At 43.5% G+C, this 27,279-nt stretch overlaps 1 protein-coding gene across 1 annotated transcript; it reads right to left on the reverse strand.

The window, feature by feature from the left end:
- Window positions 1–714: 714 nt before the first annotated feature.
- Window positions 715–17,211, reverse strand: LOC141047590 (perilipin-2-like). The gene is made up of 7 exons (XM_073542737.1): window positions 17,108–17,211; window positions 6,441–6,634; window positions 5,768–5,850; window positions 5,436–5,688; window positions 3,603–3,779; window positions 1,190–1,335; window positions 715–1,113 (listed from the first exon to the last, which is right to left on the reverse strand). The coding sequence occupies exons 1-7, from the start codon at window positions 17,209–17,211 to the stop codon at window positions 715–717; spliced, it is 1,356 nt and encodes a 451-aa protein (XP_073398838.1).
- Window positions 17,212–27,279: the final 10,068 nt, after the last annotated feature.

Consider the following 27,279-nt stretch of genomic DNA (forward strand, 5'->3'; position numbering starts at 1 on the left):
TGACCAGAGGTAAATGTTAAACTTATGTATGATCATAGCTGCAGGCTCATGCTGTAATGGTTTTACTGCTGATCAGAAGCAGCCTCTGCTGCACCGTCATGCACACGACAGGATGGCAAACACTGCATGCTCAGGCTTTTCCCCTACCTGTATCAAGTGAGTAGGGTCTGGGTCTTGTTCTGGTACATGAACATCCAGGGGTCTGCCCATCTCTAGACAAGAGATTTTGCAAAAATCCCTCTATACAAGGGTAAAATTGATGGTGGGGAGGAATTAGTGTTGTGGACAACCCTTTTAAAGCCCGTTTGAAGCCTCCAACCTCATTTATGATTTGCTGCCATTGCTTCTAATAAACCCCTCCCCTTCATCTAGTCACTAACAAGCTGTAGGCATAGCCAATGTTATATGTAAGCCCGGAACCATTTTAGGAAATGCCAAGAAGTGTAAGTAAAAGTGTTGCATTCAGTTCAGAAATACACATTTGAAACAGACATCAATGCAACATTTTATTAATACATACAAGAGTGCACAAACAGGTGACATTTTACATAGTGGGATTTACACATTAGTGATACCAGATGAAAAGATTAGCAAAACTGTCTACAAGTAAGACAAGAGTAGTGTTATAGACAATTCCTTTCTTATCTGTGACATGGTCTATTGTCAGTTACTAACCCTCAGATTAAGGCAAGTTCTTCAGTAGTGTTTACTTATTTAGGCAACCAAGTGCTTTTCATTTTTCTCTTTTTTGACCAAGTCTTGCCCATCAATGTCTTGCTCCCCATGGTTGCTACCAGCCGGTGTGTAATGAAAAGCACCTACCAGCCAATTTAGTGTAGTATTGTTTATGATGTAGTCCATTAGATCATCCATATTGGCCTTTATTTTGATGATCTTGCCCTTTGTTGTGGTCAGAAGGCTGTCAGACATTTCCTTGAAGGAAGAGGCAGAGTGAAAGTTTTGGTAGACGTCTCCAGCCATGGCACCAACACCATGAGCCTTGTTTCTAATATTTTGTGGAAGACCTTGAACGCTGTAGACCAGAGACAAGCATGTAGTCTGAAGGTTTTGAGCGAGATTTTGGGCAATAGCCAGTGTGCGGGATTCAATTTTCTGTAATGAGAAATTGACATTATCATTCCAGTGTACCGATGAGGTCTAGCACAAGTCTATGAAGTAATGTTGTTACCTCTGCAGTGTCCCCACAAGCTGCTTCTCCTGTGCTTTTAGTCCACTCCACCCACTTGTTGTACATGTTCTCCTGAGCATCATAGATTTTCTGATTAGCATTATTTATGCCTTTTCTTGCATATTCAATTATCAAAACGCCATGATCTTGGTATGCAATTGACATTACAATCTCACAATATTGCTTGATCACCAGAAACCAATTTGTGATACAAGTAGGCAAGTGTGTTATTTCAGAAAGCTACAGCTGTGAAGCTGGAGTCACACATAGCAATCTCGCTAGCGAGATCGCTGCTGAGTCACAACTTTTCTGACGTAACAGCGATCTCACCAGCGAGATCACTGTGTGTGACAGCGATTAGCCCCCCTGCCGGTATCGCTGATAGAAACCTCTGGACATTTTTTTTGGTCGCTGGTCTCCCACTGGCCAGCACGCATCGCTGCGTGTGACAGGTGGGAGACCAGCTGTAAAAAATAGAATTAAAATTAAAAAAAAATTGTTATTCTCACCTTCCGACGTCCCGCGCAGCATTCCTCTCTCCACGCTCCGGTCCCAGGGATCCTTTGCACGAGTGACCACGAGACTTCGCGCTCCCGTGACGTCTCGTGGTCATTCTCGCCAAGGATTACTGGGAACGGAGCGTGGAGAGAGGCAGGATGGCTGCGCGGAACGTCGGAAGGTGAGAATAATAATATTTTTTATTTAAATTCTATTTTTTACAGGGATGGCAAGCGATGCCGGGCGCTCGGCATCGCTGTGCTGATCGCTTGTGAAGCTGTCTGTGTGACAGCTCACCAGCGATCACATAGCGACTTACCAGCGATCCTATAGCGACTTACCAGCGATCCTGACACCTTGATATCGGTATCGCTGGTAAGTCGCTATGTGTGACTCCAGCTTGAGCCACTCATCGCATTTATGCTTTTGCATGTGAGGTGTCAGCCTTTAAATGTAACATGTTTCATAATTAAACTACTGGCCATTGTGCCTCCTATTGCATATATGTGTTTATATTCTACTGTTGCATAGTCCCTTGGGACACTTTAATTATCCTATTTGTCTCATCTAGCTCCTTACTTGTACATCAAGTTGTAATCCATCAATAGCACCGCCAGGAAGCAGACAAGTTGACACTCCTCGTGTGCTTGCCTTTGTTCTGCAATTTAACTTTCAGAAAAAGTGTCAGTGTGGAATCATATGCTGCTAGAAGTATAAAGCCCCCGTCACACACAGTGAGATTGCTGCCGAGTCACAAGTTTTGTGACGCAACAGCGATATCGCCGTGTGTGACATGATCAGCAACTGGCCCCCCCCGCCGGGTATCACTGATCATGCTCGAATGCCCTGGACATTTTTTTGATTGTTGGTCTCCCGCTGGCCAGCACGCATTGCTGCGTGTGGCAGCGGGAGACCATCGATCAGAGAGCTGGTAGCCAAGGTAAACCACGGGTAACTAAGTGCCGTGCGCTTAGTTACCTGCTGTTTACCTTGGATACCAGCTCCCAGCGCAAGCATGCTGGTATCCAAGGTACACAGTGGATAACTAAGCAACGCGCGCTTGTTACCCACGCCGTCGCTGGTCCTGATATCTGGTGAGATTGCCTGTTTGGCAGCTCACCAGTGATCATGTAGCGACACACCAGCCATCCTGACCTGATCATATTGTTGTCAGGATCGCTGGTGTGTCAACATGTGTGATGGGGGCTTAAAAAGCTACTTGGCCCACACTAACATACCCTAGCCTGTATGTATGTTTAAGGAAACTACCATAGCATCTGTGAGCCTCCATGGACACCGCTTGCACCTAGGATTCCCCCCCTTATTACCCTCAAGTGAACACCTACTTAATTATGCATGATTTAAATAGGCTCAGAATTATTTCCTCTACTTTGACATTGTTCTACCTCCTACGCAGGCAGACGTTTGTCATTGTATCTCATCATTTATATACAATTTTCTCAACAATTGTCAATTTTATCTGGCATATGCTTCCTTGTTCTTAGGTTCTTTTATTTGTTTGCTTCTTGTCCTCACATTTACTGTGTGTGCGGTTTTGTTAAAGAATGTGGCATGTGCAAATTATGAACATGGAGAATTACATTGCACCAGTACATTACAGGGACACATTAAAAATTTCTTGTGACAATCTTGTAAGACACTTGTGGAACTTCCCAAGATCCATTAATATTCTTTGCAGGACACCACTATTAAATTTGTAGGTTAAGTCTGGGAGACAAGTTTTATAAACTACTGGGTCTATGGTCCTACTAGTGAAAGGTTCTCTTGTTCAAGCAACACCAGCAGCCAGAAATGGCTAATTTGAGTTTCAAGTACCTTCATTTTATTCTATACAGCTTTGACTGCTGTATAGTAGTGATCTGCATACAAAAGTGTTGATTTGAATTCTGTGTACTAACCAGGTCAATTTTCTGGAGCTGGGCAATTGCTTCTTTACTTCTGCATTTTGCATCCTTGATCCGGGTCAAAGCCTGTTGATAAGAACGCTTGCAGGCCTTAGTAGAGAGGGATCTCATGCGCATGTAGTAACCAGGCTCAGCTTGGGACACCGCAAAGCCTTCTGTCTTATTTCCTTTTATAGGTATGATAAAGAAGTTAGTTATGCCCTTTATATTCAACAGCTTAGCAGGCTGCACACTTATTTTGGCATCATTGGGCATGCAGCAATTTACACAAAGTTAAACCATTTGTGACATTTATTCATTAGGTTAGTGCTCTACAGCCATCCAGCCACCACAGAGCTCAGCTGCCAAGAACCATGGTTTCAGTCACTGCTCAGTACACAGTGAATGGTGGCTATAACCACCCCAGCAATGACCAACAGCCAGGGATCTACTGATGCACTGTGGAGCTAGCTGTCAGTGCGAGGGAGTAGTTGGAGCTGCCACTTGATGTATAATTAGGATTTAAGGAGTGTCCACTGTGCCTTTATGACCAAAAGCTTGAGCTTGCTTGGGGGAGGGCTTGTGAACACTTAACTTCCTTATGGGTCGCCCTCCCAGGGCTGTGGGATACTCGGTACCGGGCCGGTATCAGTGGGATGTGTCACAGCAGCAGTGACCCGGACTGGGGCCCTGGGCACCCAAGTAATAGGAAAATGTGAATGGTGGAATGTAGTTAGATGAATAGTTTGTGGCGCCACCTGTGGTGCTCGGCAAGGGAGGTGTTAAGCCGACGCTGCATGCAGATCCGCTGGGACTGATGGTATGGTGCAGCAAAGATGTAAAAGCTCCCCACAGGTGAAGCTGTAGTCCCAGGGCAGTGTAGATGTGGTTGGCACAGGGATGTAGCGGTGCCGGAAAGGTAGGAAGCAGACAAGACACAGCAGGGTGCAGTTTCTGTACCTTTACTTGGTAAATGCAGTCCAGGGTCCTGATTACAGATGGTACCGGAGCAGGCTAGCCTGGAAGCAACTCGGGGATTCTCTCTCAGCAGATGGGCTGTGCAGTCTCCTTAGCGCTTATTTGAGGGATCTCCAGTACTGAGTTACACTGAAGTTCCTCCTGTCAGATATTCCCAAGAACTCTACTCGTACGACAAACAGCTGTAGCCTGTTCCAGGGACTCCTCACTTCTAAGTCCCGGCTCACTATCAGTGTTGCTGTTGTGCCCTCAAGTCTTAGATGGGAGTATTACATTTACAGCCTTCTACTCCTCTGGTGTCTGCTGTAGAACCATCAGTGTCCATACAGCCGTGGAGACCAGGCTCCAGTTCATGCGGTCTTACGGGAGGTGAGCTCTTCCTCTCAGCGCTCCTTCCGCACTTCAGCCTCCGCAGACTAACTAACCACTCCTTCCTTTTGGCCCCCAGAGGGCACTCCTCCCCTGAATTCTGGTTCAGAGCTCCCTCTGCTGGCCTGGAACTGTGTTGCATGTAAGATTAACTGCGAGAGAGACCCATCATTGCTTCCAAGCCTGGCATTACCCTCTCTGGAGGAAGGCAAAGCCACTGTGGCGACCATACTCCTGGGGGCACCACACATAGCAGCAGAGCTTAAAAGTTTCATAGAAGCACTGCGTGCGTTCTGCCATCTAACTGGAGTGGTAGTCTCCAAGGCAATAAGCCCAGTAATTCTCCCTTCTTACAAGCACTATCCATTAACACCAATTTATAAAGATAGCCATAACCTTTTACAGGTAAGTAGTCAGGCTACCATTTGGGCTGCCTCAGTATCTCCCCATTGCACCTGGTTGACAGCTTTCCATTAGTATGCTAGGTTTTGGCTTACCCAACTCCTCAACTGTTGGTGGCAGGTAGTGTTCCAGAAAAGATTCAGACCTTGTTACTGCAGAATCCACACGGTTGCTCATCATCTTCACTTCATGGCTTCCCAGAACAGTGTTAATGCTGCCATTTACAACAGCCCTAGTCATTGCCACACCACCCTGCACAGCGCCCTTTGTTTTATCCACTACTCTTGTGATACTATGGATTACAGCATCTCTGGCACCAACAACAGCTTCTGAGGCATTAGCCACAACCTAAGATATATACAAGATGGCACTTGTGTAATCTAAGCTGAAGTGAAATGTAAGGTTCAGCATCATTTTAGCAGCTTACCTTTTCAGGAGGCTGATACAGAATAGGCAGCTTCTCCTCAATCTTCTCCAGTCCAACACAGACCATATTGTTTGCCAGAGCAACTGTGAGGGGAAGAAAGGGACATCTGATGCAGTAGTCTGCTGGCTTCTATATCCAGATGAGTTCTTATGAGCAATACTGGCCAAGTGTCATTCATACTTATGAGCAGGAGCTGGCCGCAGGCCATTTCTCCTGGTTAACACTGAGGTAGCCAGGAGTAGCTGTTACAAGGCAAAAGAATGCAGACTAATGCAATAGTTGTAGTTACTGTAAATGGAGACTAGAAACTCGTCTACTATCAGGGTGTTACAAAAAGTGGCAGCTGAGGCTCTAGTCAGAATGTGACAGTGACTGCAGACATTGCAATTTCCAAGCCCCATGCGCTAAACCATAGTCCTCAGAATTGATTCTCTTTTCAACAATGGAGTCAGACACATAGCACGAGTCTAAAGAAACCCAATTCAGGTGTTTGATTCCCCATGTGTAAGAAAAGACTTAGATCAGTGTGTTAGATTTTTTGTCTGCATGTGAGAAGGACATTCAGATTTGTCAGTTTTTTTTAACTTAAGGACCAATGCCTTTACTTGTAGACTGATAGAGAGTTAGCCATCACATTTTACTGTGGAAAAAGTGTACAGGAAGCTAAACCTACTTTGAGGCTCGAGTTTCTGCAGGATTGGCATGGCACCGGTGATGGCCACAGAAGTGATACTCCTCACACTTTTCTCTGCAACGCCACATACAGACTTCAGGTAGGGATGGTTGTCTTTAGTGGTCACGTAGGCAGAGGACACCATGTCAAATGTAGAGCTCACCAGTGGGAGAAAGACCAAGGAAAATAAGACACTTGTACACAGATGGTTGTGCAATTCCAGTCATTATAAAGTTTTGTTAAAATAAACCATTTCATGCATTGGAATGTGTTTCCACAGATTAGAAGCTGCGAGGGGGGGCGGGGACACAGAACAGGGTTAATAAAGTTCTTATGTAAGCTGTGCATGAGCAGGTTCACACTGTTTTTTCCCAGATGGCTTACCACCCTTTTTTTGAATATTTGATTGGCTGTTGAAAAAAAATGCGGGAAGGAATGTCATCTATAGATATCAGCTGTTATAACGGACACAGCCACTCCTGTCAGGAAGAAAGAAGCCTGAAGACACGCATGATGGAGCCATTACTTCAGCAGCTGATTCAATGGGCTCAGGATGGTTACAGCATTGAATGGATGCAGTGCTGCTTAGCTATTGAACCTACCTTTGTGACAGGTTTTAGTGGTGCCTGCTCCATGCCATCTGTTGTCTCCTGGTGTTCCTCATCAGCATCCTGCTCGGCCAAGGCAAAGTCGCGGCTCCGGGAGAAGCCGCCTGGCCCAAGTCGCTTACTCCCCTCCTCCAGCACCGGCCAGAAGCGAGATCAGAGGTTCTGATGTGGCCCAGACAAGATCTCCGGTGGGAGCAAAGTTCAAGCCAGCCCACGTCATCGGCTAGCGCTGGTGATGTATCCTCCCAGCGCCTTGGTGAATTACCGGAAGTCTTGGCTGTCCCTGAGGATCTCCTGGATACATATAGCCGCTGCAGTCTTACAAGCGCTGCGGAGGCCCAGGGCTTACCTCCGCCATCTCTGCGCTGGCCCACCAGTGTCCTGGCTTCTGACCCCCGGATGGACCAGTCAGCTCTTCGCGAGCTGTTTCACCGGCTTCTTGTCATGAGGAGGATCAGCCTTCACCTGTGCAGCTGCGCTTGCCCCTTATGTCAGGCTTGAGTACTGGCATAAATATCACCAATTCCGAGAAATCATTAACAAGCATTGGCCAAGATTGCACACGGACAATGTTCTGAAGCTACTACTGCCACCCACTCCTTCTATTGTAGCAAGGAGATTGAGGAACCTCTGGGATATACTAGTACAAAGTCACTATGACCCTAAATGCAAAATACTAGAGATTGATATAAGGATGCCTGGTTTCTTCCCTTGAGGCCAATGTAAGGCATGCTCGAATTGCGTGAAAGCTTTACGAACTTTGACAGCTCTAAGATGTACAAAATCAGGAAATTCATCAGCACAAAAGAGGCTAGTACCCACACAAGCTTAGTCCTGTGTCACTTATGTGGCTTGAGTCTGTGTCATTATTTCAATTAAATTAATTTATTCTGGCTGTGTTTTTTTTTACAATCTAACAATTGGGTTAGTAATGGTGGCGTCTTATAAACACCTCTCCATTACTAACCTCTGGGCTTGATGTCAGCGGTCATAAAACAACTGACATTAACCACACGACTATTACCCCACTTGCCACCACACCAGGGCAAGTGAGAAGAACTGGGCAAAGCACCAGAATTGGTGCATTTGATATATGCACCTTTTGTGGGGTGGCAGAGACCTGCTATTTTTAGGCCGGGGGCAATATCTACAGCTCCTTACCAGTCTGAGAATACCAGCCCCCAGCTATCTACTTTAGCAAGGCTGGTTGTCAAAAATGGGGTGTACCAAATGCCATTTTTTAAAATTATTTAAAAAAAAAAATTAAAGTCTTTGAAACTCTCTATTCTTTATAACTAGCCATGATAAAGCTGACAGCTGAGAGTTGCAGCCCGCAACTGTCAGTTTCACCTGAGCTGATTATCAAAAATAGAAGAGACCCAACGTCATTTTTTATTATTATTTGTTTATAGCTCAGGCACTGGCTGATGACTACTCCCATCAGCGGCGCCTGATCTCGATATCAGCGACAGAAGGCATATCCTGAAAAGAGTAGTACTCTCTCATCAGCCAATGCCTGCGACTGGCGGCAACCTTTTTACCGCCGGTCACAGCTGCTGGCTCATGCTGTCGTCTGACAGCATAGGAACCACAGCTCTCTGACCAGCGGTAATGATCTTACTACTGATCAGAGTCCACGTTTGCTGAGCTGTCATGCAGATGAGAGCGTGGCAAATAATGACTGTTCAAGCTCCCCATTCATCTACATGGGGTCCGGGTTCGGGTACTTTTCTGGTACCCGAACCAAACTTCTTTTAGATGTTTTGCCTAACCCGCTGGACCCGAACATCCACAGGTTTGTCCATCACTAAAGTATTTCACACAATGCCAATTTTGTGAGTTTTCCCACCTACAAAGAATGGAGAGGTCTGTAATTTTTATCATAGGTACACGTCAACAGTGATAGACAGAATCTAAAAATAAAAACCAGGAAATCACATTGTGTGATTTCTAAATAATTCAATTGCATTTTATTGCATAAATAAGGATTTATCACCTGCCAACCATCAAGAATTCTGGCTCTCACAGACCTGTTAATTTTTCTTTTAGAGGTCCTCCTACTCTGCACTCATTACCTGTAAGGCTAAGTGCACACGTTGCAGAAAATTTCTGCTCAAAAACCTGAATCCCTTCCCAGAAACCGCACCTATTTTTCCGCGGCGTTTTTTGCGCGGTTTTGATGCGTTTTTAATGCGTTTTTTCTGCAGCGGTTTCTAAAAGTATGGAAGAAGCCTAAACCGCGGAAAAATCCGCAAAATTAATGTGCATGCTGCGTTTTTTACTGCAATGCGTTTTTTTCGTGGTAAAAAACGCATCAATGTGCACAAAAAGTGCAAAATGCATAGAAATTACTGTGCAGCTTATTTTTAGCGGTTTTATAGCGGTTTTATAGTGAAAACCGCGGTAAAAAACGCTAAAAAACGCTGTGTGTGAACACAGCTTAATAATTGCACCTGCCTGTATATCTAAAGAAGAATATAATGCTGTTTGCAGGGAATGCAGGGCAAGGGTTAGAAGAGCTAAGGCCAGTAATGAAGTAAGTCTTGCAAGGGAGACTAAAAGCAGCAAAACAGGATTTTCGGGGTATACCAAAAGCAAGAGAAAGTCAAAGATGCTATAGGATTTTTACTCGATGAAAAGGGTGAAGTGATCAAAAATGATGTTAAGAAGGCCGAACTTTTAGATTCCTATTTTGCCAGGGGCGTATCTAGGGGGGGCAGCCGGCAGGGGGCGCAGTCGGGCCGCCTAATGCAGCGGTCCACAGTGTCCTTCCTGGTGGCTGCGTTCTGCTGCCCCCCAGCCTGAGAGTCGGCGGTTCTCTGTGTCAGCTGTCAAGCTGACAGCTGGCGCAGAGAAGGTGCGCGTGCCGGCTCCCAGAGAACAATTGTACTGGCGTCTATACAGACAATTGAAGCTTTGACCGCCGGGCCAGAGCGACGTCAGCAGCGTGATCAGGCCATGTGATCACGCTGCTGACGTCACTCCCCGGCGCCCAGAGTGAACGCTGGTGGTAAGTGCTCCACTGTGGAGCTGAAGACACCGAAGATGGGGGGTGTTAATGTGGGGATGGGGGTTAATGTGTGTGGGGGTTAATGAGTGGGGATGGGGGTTAATGTGTGTGGGGTTAATGAGTGGGGATGGGGGGTTAATGAGTGAGGATGGGGGTTAATGTGGGGGGGGTTAATGAGGGGATGGGGGTTAATTTGTGGGGGGTTAATGTGTTTGAGGGGGTTAATGTGTGTGGGATTAATGAGTGGGGATGGGGGTTAATGTGTGTGGGGGTTAATGAGTGAGGATGGGGTTAATGTGTGGGGGGTTAATGAGGGGATGGGGTTAATTTGTGGGGGGTTAATGTGTGTGAGGGGGTTAATGTGTGTGGGGGGGTTAATGAGTGGGGATGGGGGTTAATGTGTGTGGGGGGTTAATGAGTGGGGATGGGGGTTAATGTGTGTGGGGGGTTAATGAGTGGGGATGGGGGTTAATGTGTGGGGGGGTTAATGAGTGGGGATGGGGTTAATGAGTGGGGATGGGGTTAATGTGTGTGTGTGGGGTTAATGAGTGGGGATGGGGGTTAATGTGTGGGGGTTAATGAGTGGGGATGGGGGTTGATGAGTGGGGATGGGGGTTAATGTGTGGGGGTTAATGAGTGGGGATGGGGGTTAATGTGTGTGGGGGTTTAATGAGTGGGGATGGGGTTTAATGTGCGGGGGGTTAATGAGTGGGGATGGGGGTTAATGTGTAGGGGTTAATAAGTGGGGATGGGGGTTAATGTGTATGGGGGGTTAATGAGTGGGGATGGGGTTTAATGTGGGGATGAGGGTTAATGTGTGGGAGGTTAATAAGTGGGGATGGGGGTTAATGTGTGGGGGGTTAATGAGTGGGGATGGGGGTTAATGTGTGGGGGTTAATGTGTATGGGGGTTAATGAGTGGGGATGGGGTTTAATGTGTGGGGGTTAATGAGTGGGGATGAGGGTTAATGTGTGGGGGGTTAATGAGTGGGGATGGGGATACTTAATGTGTGTGGGGATTTGGAGTGGGGATAGGGTTAATGTGTGGGGGGATTTGGAGTGGGGGGTACATAATGTGTGGGGGGATTTGGGAGTAGGGATGGGGGTTATTGAGTGGGGATGGGGGGTTATTTAATGTGTGGGTGGATTTGGAGTGGGGTTGAGGGGTTATTTAATGTGTGGGGGATTTGGAGTGGGGATGGGGGGTTATTTAATGTGTGGGGGGATTTGGAGTGGGGATGGGGGGTTATTTAATGTGTGAGGGATTTGGAGTGGGGATGGGGAGTTATTTAATGTGTGGGGGGATTTGGAGTGGGGATGGGGGTTATTTAATGTGTGGGGGGATTTGGAGTGGGGATGGGGGTTATTTAATGTGTGGGGGGATTTGGAGTGGGGATGGGGGGTTATTTAATATGTGTGAGGGATTTGGAGTGGGGATGGGGGATTTAATGTGTGTGTGGGGATTTGGAGTGGGGATGGGGGTTATTTAATGTGTGTGAGGGATGAGGGATTTAATGAATCATAGAATCATAGAATCGTAGAGTTGGAAGGGACCTCCTGGGCCATCTGGTCCAACCCCCTGCTCAAAGCAGGATTCGCTAAATCATCCCAGTCAGATGTCTGTCCAGCCTCTGTTTGAAGACTTCCATTGAAGGAGAACTCACCACTTCTCGTGGCAGCTTGTTCCACTCATTGATCACTCTAACTGTCAAAAAGTTTTTTCTAATATCTAATCTGTGTCTCCTCCCATTCAGTTTCATCCCATTGCTTCTAGTCTTTCCTTGTGCAAATGAGAATAAAGTTGATCCTTCTACAATGTGACAGCCCTTGAGATATTTGTAGACAGCTATTAAGTCTCCTCTCAGTCTTCTCTTTTGCAAACTAAACATTCCCAAATCCTGCAACCTTTCCTCATAAGACAGGGTTTGCAGACCGGTCACCATTCTGGTTGCTCTTTGCTGAACTTGCTCCAGTTTGTTGATGTCTTTTTTAAAATGTGGTGCCCAAAACTGGACACAATATTCCAGATGAGGTCTGACCAAAGAGGAGTAGAGGGAAATAATGACTTCACGTGATCTAGACTGTATGCTTCTGTTAATACATCCTAGAATTGCATTTGCCTTTTTTGCTGCTGCATCACACTGTTGACTCATATTCAGTCTGTGATCTATTAGTATACCCAAGTCTTTTTCACATGTGCTGTCGCTTAGCCCTATTCCTCCCATTCTGTATATGCTTTTTTCATTTTTATTGCCCAGATGTAGTACTTTGCATTTTTCCCTGTTAAAAACCATTCTGTTAGTTGCTGCCCACTTCTCCAGTTTATTTATATCTTTTTGAATCCTCTCTCTCTTCTCTAGTATTAGCTATCCCTCCTAGCTTTGTGTCATCAGCAAATTTAATCAGTTTACCCGCAATTCCTTCATCTAAATCATTGATAAAGATGTTGAACAATGCAGGGCCCAGGACAGAGCCCTGTGGTACCCCACTTGAGACATTCTTCCAACTGGATGTGCAGCCATTTACGAAGACTCTTTGGGTCCGATCACTAAGCCAGTTATGAATCCACCTAACAGTTGCCTTGTCCATTCCATACTTAGTCATTTTTTCAATAAGGATTGTATGAGATACTTTGTCAAATGCTTTGCTGAAGAGTGTGTGTGGGGAGATTTGAGGACACAAAATGAAGAGTATGTATGAGGAAACAGTATGGGGGATTGGTGCAGACAGTATGGGGAGCGAGCGGGTTAATGTATGTGGACACAGTATGGGGAGTGAGGGTGATGGGATGTGTGCAGACACAGTATGGGGAGTCGGGGGTATGTGTGAGCAGACAGTATAGAGAGTGAGGGGGTAAATATATGAGGAGACAGTATGGTGAACGGAGGGGATGTTAGAGGAGACAGTATGAGGAGGGAGGGGAATAGTGTGAGGTGACAGTATATTGCAGACATTTTTATTTAGGAGCATTATAATGACACTTCTATCTTTAAGGGGATCGTGTGGAGATTTGCTGCAGAAGACCGGAGAAGATGGACGTCTACAAAGACAGCTGTGGATGAGAAAACTCATCATGGGGTCTGGACAAGAAGAAGAAAAGGAAACCGAATGCAGAGACGACGTCATCTATAAGGTACCTGGATGTAAATATTATTTGTGATACTGACTAATTCTCATGTTTTTATTTGTTAGGAACATTAAAGGGGTTGTCCAGGTTTGTGCTGAGTCTGCAGTCATTCTGTGACTGCAGACTTCTGAATTCTCACAGTGCTCACTGAACTCTGTCAGGATTCTCTCGTGTCGGTAATTTACATACATGCGGTCACATGCTGACTAGACATGTGTGGCCTCACTCAATGAAAATGAACAGAGCGAGGCCTGGCACATCTAGTTGGAATATGGCCAGAAGTATACAAATCACATACTTGTGCTGACATGACTGTATATCGGCAAGGGAGAATCCTAAAAGTGTGCAGTGCATTAGTTGTGAGAATTCAGAAGCCTGCAATGTCAGGATTCAGCTCTGCAGGTTCCAGTAATCATCACATAGACACTTCACTCATATGCGATTTTCATAGTTATGGTCCTGTGACAACGAGCTTCTCTTCCTGCTTTCAGTTTTTTACTGAACACTGAGAGGATTAGTGAGAGCAGCTCGTGGGTACATGACTAACTGTGCAAGTCGCATATGTACTTGGGGGGGGGGGGTGCCAAACCAAATTCTTGCCCCGGGTGCTAGAAAGCCTAGATACGCCTCTGTATTTTGCATCTGTGTTCTCTAAGAAAGCAAATGTAACATCAACTGATATTCATGGTGCCAAAGAAGGAATATAAGAATCCACTGTATCCATAAACAGAGAGATGGTGGGGGAACACTTAGCTAATTTAAATGAATATAAATCTCCTGGTCCAGATGAATTATATCCTAGGGTACGGAAAGAGTTAGCAGAGAAAATTGCAGAACCACTAGCCAGAATCTTTGAAAAATCCTGGAAAACAGGAGAAGCCCCAAAATATTGGAGAAGGGCAAAAGTTGTCCCTATCTTTAAAAAAGGAAAGAAGACGGAGTCCAGAAATTACAGGCCAGTGAGTCTTACTTCTATACCAGGAAAGATATTTGAACAATTTATTAAACAGCATGTATGCAAGTACTTGGATAATACAGTAATTAACCAGAGACAACATGGGTTCATAGCAAACAAGTCATGCCACACTAATCAAATTTCCTTCTATGATGGAATCACTGACTGGGTGGATCAGAGAAATGCGGTAGATATAGTATATCTTAACTTCAGCAAAGCATTTTCTTCTGATGACTCTTTCATGAAGGCCAAATTTGTGCAAGTGTCTCTGAACAGTAGAAGAATGTACCCCAACTCCAGAGTCTGCTAAATCTTTTTGAAGGTCTTTGCAGTCAAGCATGGGTTTTGATTTGCCTCTCTAGCAATCCTATGAGCAGCTCTCATGAAATTTTGCTTGGTCTTCCAGATCCTATCTTGACCTCCACTGTTCCTGTTAACTGTCATTTCTTAATTACATTTTGAACTGAGCAAAGGGCAGCTTGAAGATGCTTTGTTAACTTCTTAGAGCCTTCTACTGCTTTGTTGACCTCCACCATTTTTATTTTCAGGGTGCTAAGCAGCTGCTTAGAAGATCTCATGGCTGCTGTTTTTTGGCAAAAGGTTAGAAGAGGCTGAATTTTTATTAAGCTGGGAAATTTGAATCACCTGGTCTTTCCTAACAATGATTATGAACAAGCCATACCCCTAACAGACAAATTAAGGTTTGAAACACACATCTCTATGGAATGCCCAACATTGAAAATAAATGAGCTGGCTACCTAAAGAAATGGCAATCGTAGAGACTATGATTAAGGCTCTTTGATGAAATGCGTTGGTCTCTACTCATCATTTCTCTAGGTGACAAGCTCATTTATTTTTAATGTTGGTACAATAAAGGCTATTTTATATCCATAACATAATACACATTATTTTTTGGATGCTTTGTTGCTGGAGATTTCCTCTTCATCTATTGACTGCGTCCAAGACTGTGACGACTACGAGTTGACTGCAACCCCACAAGGTGCACCTGGATGCTGTTGAGCTGACTTTTCCTCCTTCCCTCCTTGTGCATACAAACTTTTGCATCAACCCATTTTCATTTTACATGCCACTGTTCATAGAAAGAGAAACATGGGTTTCTTGGAAATAAGACATTGAACTAGAGATCCAGGTGTCATTTTATTCAACTTTTTACATCTTACATGACCAAATAGATGGCTTATGAGGGTTGATCATACTGAGACATGCCACCTAAATTAATTGCAAAATGCACATTCAACTCCCTGCAAGTAAAATTGAATTTATTTAAATTATTATATGTATTTAAATGGGTATAGTACTTTGTCAATAAATGCATCCTATTAAATAAATAATAATTTTCAGATGTAAGTAGATTAAAGTGTGTTGGCAGCCGATTAATCTCTGTACTGTCCAGCTGTTCAACAGTGAATATATATTTTTTTAGTAACAAAGATAACACAGCTTACAACTGGTATTTCTTATAGCTTAGAATCTCAGCATCTTGTCTGTCAGCTTGCAAAGTGAAAGTAAAAATGAGCTCCAGCTTAGCACACAGTGAGTTTTTTTTTTTAAAACAATATATTACTGTAACCACCGATCGACCAAACCGCTGCATGACCAGCTCTACCCTCGCCTACTGTATTCTCTCCCATCCCTTGTAGATTGTGAGCCTTCGTGGGCAGGGTCCTCTCTTCTCCTGTACCAGTTATGACTTGTATTGTTTAACATTATTGTACTTGTTTTTATTATGTATACCCCTCCTTACATGTAAAGCGCCATGGAATAAATGGCGCTATAACAATAAATAATAATAATAATAATAATAATAATAATAATACTGGCAAAATAGCAATATTGTTGGAGACAGAAGCTCATGCACTATTAAATAGTAGTTGTTGCAATATATACAGTAATAAGCATTATTCCAACAAAGGGGTTTTCCGTTTCAAAACTTTATGTATTCAGAATGTGGTTCAGCCACTCATTTTTTGCTTTCATACATTTATTCCTCATGGTTAAAGTCACTTGCATTCTGCTAAATGACCTAAACACTACGATATATTTATATGTTATATATGTTTTTTTATTAAATAATTTTCACTACATTATTGAACCAATGTAAAGGCAGCATTACTCACAAGTTCTAAAAGTCTTCACAATATATAAAAAAAACAAGGGCCCAGTCTTACTGGATTAGACTAAGCCATCCTGCGTGGCTTGCAGATCTGATGAAATGGAGCTTCTCACAACCAGAGACACCAGCAGGACATCCTGTTTCAGTTAAGAATGAGCCAACTTTCTCCCCCACCCAACCATAAAACAAAGAAACCTGAGAAGCAATCTCAGACACAGGAGACTGTTCAAGCAGTGATTGTCACACTGGCAGAATGCCAAGGTTAGTGTGTCAAATACACAAAAAAGAGGGAGAGAGCAAGAGAGGAACCAGGAGCTATTGCAAGACTAAACTGACCCTATTGAAGCTTTCTCCCTCTATAAATATACTAATCCTCAATGTTGTAAGTACTATTAATATATACAATTCTTAACAATCACGACTAAAGTTCACTGAATATATTGGCATATTCTCAGGGCATACGACATATACTAAATCACATTTTTATGTCATCCAATGCATGTTAGGGTAGGTTCCATGTCTAGAATTCCTTGGACTTTCACAACTCAAACATAAACAGTAATAAAAGTGTATCCTTTTGATACACATTCATGCAAGATGTGTCAGTATTAGAGTTGAGTGAATATATTTAGGTGCAATTGAATTCTAATCAAATACTGCTAAGATTTTTTTGTAATTCGATTTTGCATGGATTTGGCAAAATGGTGACCTTTGGCTGCCATGTTAAGAGCTGTAAAGGGCCATCAAAAGGTTAAAAAGCACTTATACTCACCTTACTGCTCACCTCTGTGGCTCCTTTGTTCATCACTGTCACCTGTTCGATCCTCGTCTCACCTTCTTACCACCACAATGAGCTCTGAATCCTCTTCAAGCTTGGCTAGGACTTCCAGCTTTGATGCAGGCCTGGAATGTTTTGGCGCGTTCACACGCAAGGTCATGGCTCATTTCCTGATATCGTGACCTTAAAGACATTCATTAATTAATGATAACTATTAGCATTTTAGCATATATCATAGTAGTTATATAAAGTATTGATGCTACTATATATTTTTATATGAGTTATTAGGGTGTATTGATAATTTTATGGATATAATATAATGCATACATAGATGTTATAGCAGCCATAATCTTATCAAAAGCCCGATAAATAAAAGAAGTGCACAAATCCAATATTTCGATATAGCATACTATAATACAAATCCCCACTACATATAGAAGACATAATTGGCAGGTCACAATGATTAATCCATGCATTATATAAAGTCTGTCACGGATCACCAAACACAAAGAAAAGAATAATATAAATCCATGGGTCTTTCCATAGGTATGAATGGATTTATTTGTGGAAGTCACAGCTGATGGATCCAGGAAAAAGACAGTGTCAGCCAACACAGAGATATAACAGAGCCTACAATAAAATAATAAATGTGAATATACAATATACAAACAACAAACAGGAAACATGCCCTTATACAAAACATAAATTATAAAAAGGACTTGACACTAATGGCCTCGTCGAGGCCATTAGAGACTAAGGTATCTAGTGTAACCATCAATCGCGTTTCTTTTTGCAGGAGTTTTTGTTTAGTATTACCGCCGCGTATACCCATGTAAACATGGTCAATACCCCGGACAGTAAAGCCCCTGGGGTTACAATTATGTACCTCGAAAAAGTGCTTGGGGATGGTCTTTAAAGATTGTGGATCCAAACAATCAGCCGAATTCTTGATATCCCTGATGTGCTCTTGCACTCGGACTTTGAAAGGTCTCGTGGTCATACCCACATATATCAAGCCACAAGGACAACTGGCGTGGTAAACCAATGCCTCTGTATTGCATGTTATGTGATGTACAATTTTGTAGTTTTTATCACTTTTCGAGTTAGAAAATTCCTTTTTTCTGATGATATGGCGGCAAGCTGAGTATTCGCCACACGGCAAACATTCCCAGGGAGGACCCTTTAAGTTATTAGAGAAAAAGGTGTTTTTGGGGGGTACATAGTGGCTCCTACTAGCATGTCTCCTAATGTTTGCGACTTACGCCATGTTATAGAAGAATAGGGGGTCAGTTGTTTCTGTAAAGGCCCCGTCACACATACAGATGCACTAGCGATCCCAACAACGATACAACCTTGTCAGGATCGCTACATGATCGCTGGTGAGCTGCCAAACAGGCAGCTTCACCAGCGATCAGCACCAGCGAGGACGCTGGTCTCTAAGGTAAATATCGGGTTACTAAGCGGCGCGTGTCACTTAGTTACCCAATGTGTACCTTAGAAGCCTGCGTGCTCGCACCGGGAGCTGCCAGCATGCAGGTTTCTAAGGTACAGAAGTCTAATTCTATTGGTGTTAAGAGCACGGGAATAGCCCCGGATAATGTCTCTATTTGGGTATCATTTGTTTTTAAACCTGTGGTGTAGCTCTCTGGCTTGTCTATGAAACATTGAGTCATTAGAACAAATACGGCGTGCCCATAGAAACTTTCCGATGGGGATTGAGCTTTTAAGTTTAGGTGGGTGGGAAGATGTAAAGTGCAAAAGTGCATTTGTCGCAGTAGCCTTCCGAAAAATGTCCGTACAAATAGAACCATCATTAGATTTAAAGACTTCAAGATCCAGAAAATCAATTGAGGCCTAGCTGTACTTCCAGGTCAATTTAATATTGGAGGTATTATCATTTAAGTGGCAGAGGAATGAGTTGAGCTGTGACGTGGAGCCCTGCCAGATGAAAAATACGTCATCGATAAATTGTAGCCACGAGATGACAGAGCTGTGACCGGGTGTATCAAGGACCGTATTCCTCTCCCACAGCTCCAGGAACAAATTAGCATAATAGAGCGCACAAGACGCCCCCATTGCTGTTCCCTGGAGCTGTAGGAAGGGGCGGTCCTTGAATACAAAAAAATTGTGTGTTAAAATAAAATTAAGTAAATCCAAAATAAATTGAATTAATACAGAATCAAGATTTGTCATATTAAGAAAAAATTGTGCAGCTCGCAACCCGTGGCTATGATCGATCAACATATAGAGGGACTCCACGTCACAGGTGACAAGCTGCATATCCTCCTCGAGAGTCAAACCATCAAGTCTTTTTAAGACGTCAGTGGTGTCTTTAACAAATGACGGGAGTGGTTCGACACATCCCTGCAAATAAAAATCGATAAATCTACAGGTGGGTTCACAAAGACCTCAAAAGCCCAAGACAATGGGCCTGCCAGATGGGCATTGGGGGTCTTTGTGAACTTTGGGCAATAAATAAAAAGTGGGGACAACAGGAAATTCAGGAAAAAAGTGCTTCTCGCGTTTTTTGAGAGATAGCGTTGTTTTCTACTCCATTATCTAGAAGATGGGTAAGTTTCAATTTAAATTTAGAAAGAGACAGAGAGTCCAAACGTTGGTAACATGTTTTGTTGTGGAGTTGTCTGAATGCCTCCGCCTCATACATCTCCACAAGCCAGATGACTAAATTACCCCCCTTGTCAACACGCTTAATAACTACATCCTTCATGCTTTTGAGTGTTTGAATAGCTTTTCTATGAGAGTTAGATAGATTGTCATGAGTGATGTGTGGGTCAAGCCTATCACGGTCTTCCGTAACAAGCTTGACAAAAATTTCTACTTGGGGGCAAGCTGACAAGGGGGGAAAACTCGTGAACATTGGTGGTGATGCACTGAGGCGGGGAAACTCCAGATGAAGAGCTTTCTACCGCAAGTGATTCAAGATTGCTCAAGGCCTGTGATTCAGTCACATGCATTATAGAGCTATCTTTGAACTAAAAATATTTTTTAAGAATCAATTTGCAAGCAAAAAGCTCAAGATCTTTGATAAGTGTGAAACGGATAGAACCCTCCACCGGTGAAAATGAAAGGCCTCTAGATAGCACCTCAGTCTGTGATGGCGATAAAGGGTGCTGCGATACATTAATTACCTTCAAGATCTCTTGCTTTTCTTGTCCCTCATATTGTATGTATGCTTTTTCTTTTTTATAGCTGGTGTATGGGGGAGCTGAAGGTAGTTGCCTGTCAGACCACCTGCAATAACACTGGGGAACGCAATTTTTTAGGAGTTAGGTCAGACAACTGTTCTTAATTAATTTTTGGATGCTGAATCCAGAAATGATCTCAGTTTTTCTCTATCACTTCAAGTTTTTGAACTATAGGATTTTTGTCTTCTCAAAAATATGTAAACTACTGTACCTAAAAAGTTTTTTTTTTTTTAAATAGTACAAATATGAACAAAAAATGAAATATATAAGAAATAGGCATGACAAATATGTTTTTTAACACTATCATGTTTTTTACAAAGGATATATATATATATATGCAAGTATTTACGGTAAAAATGTACATTTATAGCTTTTTCTGGAGTGTTTAACTTGAGGACAATCACGTTTGATGCTCCAGCAATAGTCAGCCATCATATGTACATCCCATCTACCCTGGTAACGGTCTTCCATAACCTTCAAATCTTGGTGAAATCGTTCACCTTGCTCATCGCTAACAGCACCAAGATTTTCTGGAAAGTTGGCAAGATGGCAATGCAGAAAATGTAGTTTAATACTCATGTTGCAACCAAGCGCTTTGTAGCTCTCCAATAGTTTCTGAATAATTTCTTTGTAATTACTTGCACGTGTATTTCCAAGAAAGTTCTTGACGACGTCTTTGAATGATAACCAAGCATTCTTCTCAAGATCTGACATAGTCCCGGTGAAATGTTCATCTTTGATGAGCTGTCGAATTTGTGGACCATCAAACACACCAGCCTTGATTTTTTCAATGGACAGTCCAGGAAGTGCCAACATGATGTACTTAAAACAGTCGCCGTCAGTTGGCAATGCTTTTACAAATTGCTTCATGAGACCTAGTTTTATGTGCAGAGGTGGGAATAGTATATTCTTCCTGTCAACAAGTGGCTGATGTAGAATGTTAGGATCTCCAGGTTTAAGATCAGATCTTGGAGGCCAATTCGACTCAACCCAATGCTTTTCTCGAGCTCTGCTATCCCACATACAGAGAAAGCAGGGATACTTTGTGTACCCACGTTGCTGACCAAGAAGGAAGCAAACCATTTTAAGGTCAACACAGATGATCCAATTGTGTGTGTCATATTTCAATAACTCAATAACTCTCTTTACATCTCCATGTTCTTCACGAAGAGAGACAGAATGCCCAATAGGGACTGCACCAAATAAATTGCCATTGTGTAGAATGACACACTTAAGACTCCGCTTTGAGCTATCAATAAACAGTCGCCATTCATTTGGATTGTACATTGAAAGCCCTAATTCTTGTAGTAAACCAGGAATATTATGGCAAAACACAAAACCGCTGTCACACCGAAAGTACTGCAAAAATGTACTTTCTCTAGTACGAAAGTATGATACCTTCGCTCCTTGTTCAAGTAACTGTTTCTCATTCAGCCTTGATGCTAGTAATTCTGAAGCTTTTTTTGATAAGCCCAATTCACGTGCTAAATCATTTAACTCGTGCTGATCAAATCCCTTACGAACTGAATCCTTGTGACTTTCAAATTCTGCATCATTGCTGTCACTGTGTTCGTCAACATCACTCAGAACTTCTAGAGATGGTAGCTGTTCGAAAACTGGCACTGGAATTTCAGCTGAATGAGGCATTGGTCTGATAGCTGACGGTAGATTTGGATATTCTATTTTACTTTTATTTTTCCTGTTAAATCCTGATTTTTCACTAAACAGAAGTAACAGTCTGTGGAATGACTTTTTTGCTCTCTCCACACCATGGGGATACCAAATGCCAACTTTTCACGTGTTCCTTTGGTCCACATCCGTAAACTCTCGACATACTGCTTGCACACTATGTGAGGGGCCCATGGCTTATCTTGATCACCGAGTTTTACTTTAAAATATGCAAAATATGCTTGTTTGACAAATGCACTGATGTTTGCCCTTTGAACTGGAATGGTGAAAACACCACAAATACAGCAGGAGTCAGGATTGTTTAGGCATTTACGACGAGAGGAAGAAGGAGCAGACATGATCTGAAACAAAGGAAATATGTACATAAGTAAATAAAACACTGAGATGGAAAGTTACAAGCTTTGAAAACTAACAAAGAAAAAAATCATAAAAGATATATAAATTACAACTAAGCGCCCAATGTAAAGAGAAAAGCTATCACAAATCCTATTTATTCCTACTATGATACATTTTTTGTGTAAAGATATTGATAATTATGACGTATTGGGAGCTGTACACACCTCTCACCACACTGTCTCATTTGTGATTACTCTTACAAGTTGCCACGTAGCTCTATATGAGTCGAATTGTACTCAGATAACAAGTCTTATTACAGAAATCAGTGCAATTGTGCTTATATGGCAGGTAAGTTGAGGAGGAAAAACTTGACGTGATAGAAAAAAACTGACTACATTTTTGGAATCAGCATGCCAATTTTAGTATAAATCAGCTCAAAAACCTAACTCAACAGAAATTTTTTTTCAAATTGTTCCCCAGTGTAATTGATCCATTTCTTTTGTCTAAAAAATGGTAGCCACTTGCCCCTTCAGATGTGGTGGAGATACTGGAAATTGATTGTGATCTAGATTGACAGATTGATGTCTAATTTGCTTCTTACGCCAGCGATAAACTTGCTTTTGTTGGTAGTCTTCAAAATCACGTAAGTATTTTTTAATTTTATTATTTTGTATCTCCAATTCCCACTTGGACTAAGTCTGCCAGAGACTCTGCATTCTGTCACGCAGACGCGCTCTGCACGTGCGCTATACCTGATCCATGGCGCTGTGAGCGTGGACATGTCACCATGGTGACGCTGGGCGATGACGCACGTCCTCCCTCCCATCATGCATGGCCCGCGCCTGCTTGCTCTGTCATGGGACGGGACATCACGTCAGGAAGCGCTCTGATTCGTTGATGGATCCATACTCCCCTTCACTTAAACCCCATGCCCTTCACATTTTAACCACACCTCCTGACAAAACCGAGGATGGTGAAACGTGCGTCGGGCTTCAACGTGTCTCACGGGCGTCCCAGCACACATCCAGGATCATGTCACAAGGTATTTATTCACATATTTGGCGTCTGATGCTATAACTATATGCCTGTTACTGACCAATGTAACCATTAGTCAGCTGTAATCCAATACCCCATAACTTTATCTTAGGGTCCCGTCACACATAGCGACTCACCAGCGATCCCGACAACGATATCAACGTGTCAGGATCGCTAGTGAGTCGCTACATGATCACTGGTGAGCTGTCAAACAGACAGCTTCACCAGCGATCAGGACCAGCGACGCCGAGCGCTCAGCGTCGCTGTGTACTTTAGTTACCAGTGCGCTGATGCAGGGAGCTGGTAACTAAAGTACACATCTGGTTTCTAAGGGACGTGCGTCACTTAGAAACCCGATGTGTACCTTAGTTACAAGCTCCCTGCATCAGTGCTCTGGTAACTAAGGTACACAGAGGGTTTCTAAGCACAGCGCAGTGCTTAGAAACCCTGCGTTTACCTTAGTTACCAGCTGATCGCTGGTCTCCCGCCTGTCACACGCAGCGATGCATGCTGGCCAGCGGGAGACCAGAGACCAAAAAAATGTCCAGGGCTTTCCTACAGTGATCCCAGCAGGGGGGGCGGTCGCTGATCGCTGTCACACACAGCGATCTCGCTGGTGAGATCGCTGTTACGTCACAAAACTTGTGACTCAGCAGCGATCTCGCTAGCGAGATCGCTATGTGTGACGGGGGCTTTAACTACAGGTTCTGCTTTAGGGCATCATTAAGATACTATCAGGGCAATTTTCCTGACTACCCATTAGGACTAGTTATAACTCTTTCATCCTTTGCCCTTGCATTTCCTGGCTTCTTTACTTGATAGTTGGTTTATTTCTGTATTAGGCTCATGGTCTCTATTATTATTTCCCTGGCTCTGTGCAGACTTTGACCCTGAGACGCTTTTTTCTGTCTGGCACTATATTTACTATCTTCTTATTATGCCAATATCTTTTAGCTGCTATGTTCCATCTACCTCATTGTGATACCTGTGTAGTTTTTGTCTGAATTTATATGTGTAATAAAATTTGTTATTGTTAATAATCCTCTCTTAATTGTGGTATATTTCTACTTTGTCTATATTGTATCCAATATAGAACCGACTATTGATTTATTCAATGCTATTGGTAGTTATACATACTTGAGATCTAGTTTTCGGGTTTTTCCTGGGCTGGCATGGCCTGGTGTGATAACTGTAGTAAGTCCCGTATGAAGTCCTGAGTGGCCGCATACTGCTCGATCAGGCTAACCACCTGTCTGCATATGGGTCGCCCTCCCAGAGCTGTGGGGTACTCGGTACTGGGCCGGTCTCTCAGAGGGGAATGTCACAGCAGCGGTGACCCGGTCCGTGGCCCTGGGCGCCCATGTAAAAGGGGGTAGAGTGGTGGAATAAAGTTTATGAGTGATTCGTGACGCCACCTGCGGTATTCGGCAATGAAGATGCTAAGCCGACGCTGCAGACAGATCCTCTGGGACAGATGGTGTGGTGCAGCAATGATGGTGTAACCCTCCACAGGCAGGTCTGTAGTCCCAGGGCAGTGTAGATCGGTGTTGGGGAAGAGGGTGCAGTGTCTGGCACGGAGATGTAGCAGTGCTGGAGAAGTTGCAGAAAGAAGGCAAGGACACAGCAGAATGTAGTTTCTTTACCTTTACTTTGTAAGTGCAGTCCAGGGTCTAGATTACAGATGGCACAGGAGCTGGTTAGCCTGGAAGCAACTCAGGAATCTCTCTATGCAGATAGGTTGTGTAGTCTCCTTCCTAGCGCTTACTTGAGGTACATCCAGTACTGTGTTACACTGAAGTTCCTCCTTCTTGCTTCCTCTCAGATCTACCTCGTATGGCAGACAGCTGTAGCCTTCTATCTTTTCTCTTGGCTCACCTGTTGCTGTTGTGCCTCCGAGTCTTAGATGGGAATAGAGCATTTACAGCTTCCTATTCCTCTGGTTTCTGTTGCAGGACCATTAGTATCCCTAAAACCGTGGACACCAGGCTCCAGATCATGCGCTCCAGCTGGGAATGAGCTCTGTTATGAATGAGTCACCAGAGGAGGAAAAAACAAAAAGGCAAGCTAAGTCAGAAAACCGGAGAGGTTGGTAACTAGCGGATTGCAGACCCCTGATCCTATTCACAACAACTAACAGTAGCCGTGGAGCGTTCCTACGATGATCCTAGACGCCTCGTCACAGCCGGAGAGCTAAATAAGCCTAAAGAAAGAAAGGGGAAATCTTAACTGCCCCAGAACAGACCCCAAAGCAATGGACAGCCCCCAACATGTATTGTCGGTGAAAAAAGATGAAAACACAAACACAGACAGAAAGACAGGCAGAGTAAATGATGGGGCCCAACTAATTAGATAGGACTGGACAGAAAAGATGCTGGCTGCAATCCGCAAAAACTCTACCAAAAATGTCCCAACACGTCTGATAGGAAAAACGGCCCTGAATTCACTAGACTTCAAAATCCCTATATCAGCACTCCGATATATTCTGAGGACAGAGCAAAAGAGATTAAACCGATCAGGGACAAAAATGGAAATTCAGCACAGCCCCAGCCGGGGCTGGCTGAACACAAAACTAAGTAAATCAGACAAAATCTCATGGAACAATAGCAGAGCAAAACTTAGCTTTAGAAGACAGGAACTGAACTGGAGGCCAGACCTCAGAGCAGGAGAAAACCACCAGCAACCCTACAGGGCATCAGCTGCCTTACATCCACTCAGAGATTCCTGATGTTCAATCACAATCCATCTGTTCAGGTGGCAGGTCTCTCCCATCCAAATCAGCTTCACCACCTCCTTTCACCAGCAGAGGGAGTTCATCAGACACCAAAGGTGAACCAGAAAATGAGCTCACAACAGAGCTCTCAACTCTGCTCAGTCCCCCAGCTTTTCTCTCCACGTCTACACACTTCGCCCTTCTCACAGAACTTACTAATTTCTCTTCCTGGCCCTCAGAGAGCATTCCTCCACCAACTCTTTTTCAGAGCTCCCTCTGCTGGCTCGGAGTGGAAACTGTTGCATGTTATGGTTAACTGCTAGAGAGACCCTTCATTATCCAAGCCTGACATCACCCTCCCTGGAGGAAGGCAATGCCACTGTGGCAACCATACTCCTGGGGGTGCCACATTCCCCCTAGTGCAATTCAGTACTCCTGGACTGATAAAAAAAATATATGAACATATTAACACATTAACACTTATAAATGTACAAGATTTTAAAAAAATGAAAAATACAAAAACCAAAAGCTCCAAAAATAGTCCTGTGACGATTAGTCCATGTGTCAATGTCCATGGTCTATTCCTGGGTAAATGGTGAACTATATACAAGGGGTTCTTACAGAGTCTCTGTAGGCACAAAACTTAAACGTTACATATTTACATGTACAGGTTAACATTTACATTATTTGCATAACTTATTTAGATGCAAAACCTGAGGGGTGGTATGCCTTGGGTTCTACGGACAGACCTACATAGCTCTGGTGTGGGTAAACTGGGTAGTAGCCATCTACGGACTCTTAGGCTCACCATGGGTATGACAGATTCACCACTGGCAAGGCTAGGATTCTCTGGCTCCTCTGCTGGTGTGGCATCTGCTACCTGAACTTCCTGATTTTCTGAGTTCTTTTGAGTCACTTCTTCTTGTACTGCCAGTTGGGGAAAGGTCAAACCTGGCACCACTATGGCATTATTTGCTCGAGTCCAATTTGCAGGGAATTATCCAAGTCAGTGCTGACCTTTTCTTCTTCCTCTATGGGTTGGATATTGTTTTGCTTTTCCATTCTTTCTTTTAACTGGTCAGGGCACAATTTCAAATGATCCCTTGATACTGCTGCTGAGGTTTCTCCTCCATCCTCACTGATAAAGCACACCTTGGTGTTATCGAAGTTTGATGGTAAGATGGTGTTGGGTTCAGCTTCCCATTGGTCATCTAATTTATGCATCCTCCTCTTCCTTTTTAGGACTAGTTCT

The sequence above is a fragment of the Dendrobates tinctorius genome, unplaced genomic scaffold (assembly GCF_039654945.1).
Source record: "Dendrobates tinctorius isolate UK_male_01 unplaced genomic scaffold, ASM3965494v1 ptg000128l, whole genome shotgun sequence".
In the NCBI taxonomy this organism is placed as follows: domain Eukaryota; kingdom Metazoa; phylum Chordata; class Amphibia; order Anura; family Dendrobatidae; genus Dendrobates; species Dendrobates tinctorius.

What these genes read in the sequence shown, in the direction of transcription:
- LOC141047590 (XM_073542737.1), bottom strand. Translation starts at nt 17,211, where the DNA reads ATGACCTTGCGTGTGAACGCGCCAAAACATTCCAGGCCTGCATCAAAG. An exon ending in CTCATTGTGGTGGTAAGAAG is followed by an intron (nt 6,635 to 17,107) that starts GTGAGACGAGGA and finishes TCTGTGTACAAG; the next exon opens with TGTCTTATTTTCCTTGGTCT. An exon ending in TGTATCAGCCTCCTGAAAAG is followed by an intron (nt 5,689 to 5,767) that starts GTAAGCTGCTAA and finishes TATATATCTTAG; the next exon opens with GTTGTGGCTAATGCCTCAGA.